Here is a 5000-nt window from a genome sequence, read left to right as displayed (position 1 = left end):
GTGCAGGTACCCACAGGCACGGGCACGCACGCACAGACGCACACACGTACACACAAATGCCCGCAGTGTGGCAAGGCGTACCTGGTAAGGCGGTCGCTTCATAGACACCTGAAGTTTGAGTGCGGTGTGGAGCCTCAGTTTACCTGCCCTGTGTGTACTAAGAGATGCACGCACAAGTTCAACCTCAAGCAGCACATATTGTCCCATCACAAGCTGCCGATGTCGTAGCTGTCAATGCATCAACGCACGGATTGGGATTTGAGACAGTGGAAAACGCCTGGAGTTGACTTGTCCTGTGCGTGAACTAAGATCACACACACGGATTGGGATTTGTGACAGTGGAAAACGCCTGGAGTTGACTTGTCCTGTGCGTGAACTAAGATCACACGCACGGATTGGGATTTGAGACAATGGAAAACAGCCTTCACTTCACTTGTCCTGTGTGTGAACCGAGAGATGCACACACAGATTGACTTTAGAGAGAGAGAAAGAGGGGGGAGGAAGTTAGCTGCAATACAGAATCTTGCCTTATATAAGTGTGTGTGTGTGTGTGTGTGTGTGTGTGTGTGTGTGTGTGAGTGCCAGTTTTGTGGAGATTATGAACCCAAATAATGTGTTTCGTCAAATTTGAGGTGCTGAAACACAGACTGGAACACAAGAACCTTCAAACACATTTTTTTCTATCTCTCAAACAACACAAAACACACAAACACACAAACACTGCCCTGGGGAAGTGTTGTAGTGTTGCCATAAAAAAAAAACATAAGATTGTGTTGCAGAGTACAAATATTTGAGTTGTGTGTTTTGCCCTTATGAAAAGTGAGGTTAGGAGTGTTGCAGTGTTACCAGATGAGACATACGAACTCCCAAACACATTATTTGAGTTGCCAAACACACAGAAACACACACACACACACACGCAAACACAAATAAAACACAAAACAGGGATGTGTGTTACCAAATATGAAAAAAAGATTGTGTTGCATATGAACATTGTATCTTTGTAGTGTTGCAGTGTTGAGAAGTGTTGCCAATTTGTGTTGCGAGAAAAATTATTGGTCTTGCTAAATATAGTGTGTGTGTGTGTGTGTGTGTTGAGTATGCAGCAACACACACACACACACACACACACCTGCTGTTGTGTGTGTGTGTGTGTGTGTGTGTGTGAGAGAGAGAGAGAGAGAGAGTTATTGCAATTTTTGTGTTAAATGTGCTATACAGTTGTTTAGAGTTAAGTGTTTAGCAGTAAGTAGCGAAAAAGCGCTAATATTATCTATGTGGTGATGGTTTGGGGTCAAAAAAGTGCTACATTGTGACTTGATGTGCTGTGTTTAGCGTAATGTATGATAGGTGTGCTACACTGATTTGATGTGCTGTGTTTAGCGTAAAGTGTAATGGAAGGTGCTAAGAAGTGCTAATATTAACACTTAAGCGCTATAAATGATGTAATTTGCGCTACATTTATGATTTGATTTTATTTAGCACCATTTTAGAACCAAAGATAGTGCTAATATTAACGCTTTAGTGCTAAACAGCATTACAATATATTTTAGTGCTACAATTAAGCACTAAATGATGCAAATGATCTCATAATGCTGGTGCTAAGGAGTGCTCAATTCAGCGCTAGACAGTGCTGGTGCTAATTGCTCAATTTAGCACTAGACACACACACTTGTAAGATAGAAGTGCTAATATTATCACTTAAGCGCTAAATGGGACTTAAGTTGAATTTTCTGCTAGATTTAAGCACTCTGATCTCATAATGCTGGTGCTAAGTGCTCAATTTAGCACTAGACACAAACTCTTGTACAAAATAAGTGCTAATATTATCACTTAAGTGCTAAATAGGATAATCATTGAATTTTCTGCTAGATTTAAGCACTCTGATCTCATAATACTAGTGCTAAGTGCTCAATTTAGCATTAAACTCGCACATTTGTAAGAAATAAGTGCTAATATTATCACTTAAGTGCTAAATAGGACAATAGTTTAATATTCTGCTAGATTTAAGCCCTCTGATCTCATAATGCTAGTGCTAAGTGCTGCTTAGTGCTTTTAGTGCTAAACAGACAGACTTCTAACAAAAAAAGTGCTAATGTTATCACTTAAGCGCTAAATAGAACTAAACTTTAATTTTCTGCTAGATTTAAGCACTCTGATCTCATAATACTACTGCTGAAGTGCTCAATTTAGCACTAGAAAACACACACACTTGTACGAAATAAGTGCTAATATTATCACTTAGCGCTAGATAGACAATGATTGAATTTTCTGCTAGATTTAAGCGCTAATGTCAAAATGGTGGTGCTGAAGTGCTAAACAGACACGCTCTTGTAAGATTTGTTTGTTTTTGTGGGAAAGTTGGCAAGGCTGTGAGTCAAATTAATGTCTGTCTGTCTGTCTGTCTGTCTGTCTGTCTGTCTGTTTGCCTGTTTGTGTGTTTGTTTGTGTGTTTCGTTGTTTTTGCTTATTATTTTGTTATTTTTTTTAATTCCTCTTCTTCTTCTTCCTCCTCCTCCTCCTCTTCTCCTCCTCCTCCTCCTCCTCCTCCTCTTCTTGATGGCTAAATAGATAAGGTTCTGTACCCCACTCCTCCTCCCCCATTAAAACTACCCTGGCCGCCCCCCTCCTCCTATTAATGTATTTTTCTTAAGTAATTATTATTATTATTATTATTATTATTATTATTATTATTTATTTATTTATTTTTGGTGTAATTTTTAAGTTGCAATTGTTCTTCTTCTTCTTCTTCTTCTTCTTCTTCTTCTTCTTCTCCCTCGTCTTTTTTCTATTTTCCTCCTCCTCCTCCTCCTCCTCCTCGTCCTCCTCCTCCTCCTCCTCCTCCTCCTCCTCGTCGTCCTCGTCCTCGTCCTCCTCCTCCTCCTCCTACTCGTCCTCCTTCACCTCCACCTCCACCTCCTCCTCTTCCTCTTCCTCTTCCTCCTCCTCCTCCACCTCCTCCTCGCCCTCTTCCTTCTCCTCCTCTTCTTCTTCGTCCACCTCTTCTACTACTTCCTCCTCCTCCTCCTGCCCCCCCCCCCCTGCCTGCACCCCCTACCCCACCCTAACCTACCCTGACCTACTTCCAGACTACCTCCGTGCCTATAACCTGGTGCGCGCCAGTTTCCAAGGGCTCCTACCGCCGCGGGTTGGTGCGGGTGACCTCCTGGTACGGCCACCCCCGCCACCACCCACTCTAGGCCTACCCCTCCTTCTGAAGAACCAGGAATTTAAGTACAAGGCGTCCCCAGGTGTGTCGTATCCTTACAGCGGTGACACGCCCAAGCAGTTCGCGTGTGACAAGTGTGGGCGCACGTACGCGTCAACTGGAAACCTGAAACGCCACATAAAGTATGAATGCGGCGTAGAACCACAATTTTCATGTCCTATTTGCAAAAAGAAGTTTCAACACCGCCACAGCGTCAAAATTCACGTGTTCTCCACCCATAGGCACGAGGCAGGGGATAGCGCCCCCCATAACACCTCGCAGGACTCCCCCAGCGCCCTCTTCCCGTCCTCAGAAGGGGTTGGTGTTGGCGTGGGTGTAGGAGTTGGCGTCAAGGATGAGTTTTTCCCTATCCCGCAGGAGGCCAACGCTCCCTCCTCGCAAAATCAGGATAACTAGGATGTTTTTTGTGTTTATAGGGTATCCTAGTATCCTACGTGTCCTTATTCGGCATCCTACAGCCTTCTACAGAGTCCTACTAGTTTGTAAGACATCCTACAGCCCTCCAGACACTCCTTCTACCCTCCCAGATGTCCTAACCAGCTATTTTTGTTGGTTTGGGGGTATCCTAGAGTCCTACAGCCTTCTAAAGAGTCCTACTAGCTTGTAAGACATCCTACAGCCCTCCAGACACTCCTTCTACCCTCCCAGATGTCCTAACCAGCTATTTTTGTTGGTTTTGGGGGTATCCTAGAGTCCTACAGCCTTCTAAAAAGTCCTACTAGTTTGTAAGACATCCTACAGCCCTCCAGACACTCCTAACACCCTCCCAGATGTCCTAATCAGCTATTTTTGTTGGTTTGAGGTGTATCCTAGAGTCCTACAGCCTTCTAAAGAGTCCTACTAGCTTGTAAGACATCCTACAGCCCTCCAGACACTCCTAACACCCTCCCAGATGTCCTAACCAGCCATGTTTTTGGGGTATCCTAGCATCCTACAGTGGGTATCCTAAGCATCCTACAGCCTTCTAAAGAGTCCTACTAGTTTGTAAGATATCCTACAGCCCTTCAGACACTCCTAACACCCTTCCAGATGTCCTAAACAGCCTATAGGATACTTTTGTTTATTTGTGAGGGTATCCTAGCATCCTACCGAGTCCTACAAGAGATCCTACAGTCCCACAGCCTTGTAGAAGAGTCCTACTAGCCTCATATGTCCTCCTCCTACTTCCAAGGGTGTCCTATCAATGTCCTTCAAGCCTGTAGGGTGTTTTTGGCGATATCCTAGTGTCCTATGACGGTCCCAAGGTGTCCTATCAATATCCTTCAAGCCTGTAGGGTGTTTTGGGGGTATCCTGGCATCCTACCGCTGTCCTATTAGCCTAAGAGGGATCCTATATTGTGTTTTGGGGCATTTTAGTGTTCTATAAATGTCCTATTAGCTGTTTTGGGGCATCCTAGTATCCTATCAGTGTCCTATCAACTATTTGGGGCATTTTGGCATCCTATAAATATCCTACCAGCTGTTTTAGGGCATTCTAGCATCTAAGGATATCCTATCAGTGTCCTATTAGCTGTTTGAGGCATCCTAGTATCCTATCAGTGTCCTATCAGCTGTTTTGAGGCATCCTAGTATCCTATGAGTGTCCTATCAGCTGTTTTGAGGCATCCTAGTATCCTATCAGTGTCCTATCAGCTGTTTGAGGCATCCTAGTATCCTATCAGTGTCCTATCAGCTGTTTGAGGCATCCTAGTATCCTATCAGTGTCCTATCAGCTGTTTTGAGGCATCCTAGTATCCTATGAGTGTCCTATCAGCTGTTTGAGGCATCCTAG

General features: G+C 44.0%; 1 protein-coding gene across 2 annotated transcripts in view; it reads left to right on the top strand.

The window, feature by feature from the left end:
• Positions 1-5000, top strand: part of LOC123504784 (longitudinals lacking protein, isoforms A/B/D/L-like) — a 31989-nt gene that overhangs the window by 19802 nt on the left and 7187 nt on the right. Inside the window, exon 6 of one of the 2 annotated variants that reach the window (XM_045255609.1) lies at positions 3090-5000. This exon is cut by the window's right edge and continues 615 nt beyond it. The exons of the other annotated variant lie outside the window; for it this stretch is intronic. Within the exon in view, the coding sequence (XP_045111544.1) occupies positions 3090-3625 (536 nt within the window). The 3' untranslated portion in view covers positions 3626-5000. The remainder of the gene's footprint in view (positions 1-3089) is intronic. 2 annotated transcript variants of the gene reach the window in all.

This window comes from Portunus trituberculatus, chromosome 2 (genome assembly GCF_017591435.1).
Source record: "Portunus trituberculatus isolate SZX2019 chromosome 2, ASM1759143v1, whole genome shotgun sequence".
NCBI classification, from domain to species: domain Eukaryota; kingdom Metazoa; phylum Arthropoda; class Malacostraca; order Decapoda; family Portunidae; genus Portunus; species Portunus trituberculatus.
The sequence above is the reverse complement of the archived record's forward strand: the minus strand, read 5'-3'. Positions and strand labels throughout refer to the sequence as shown.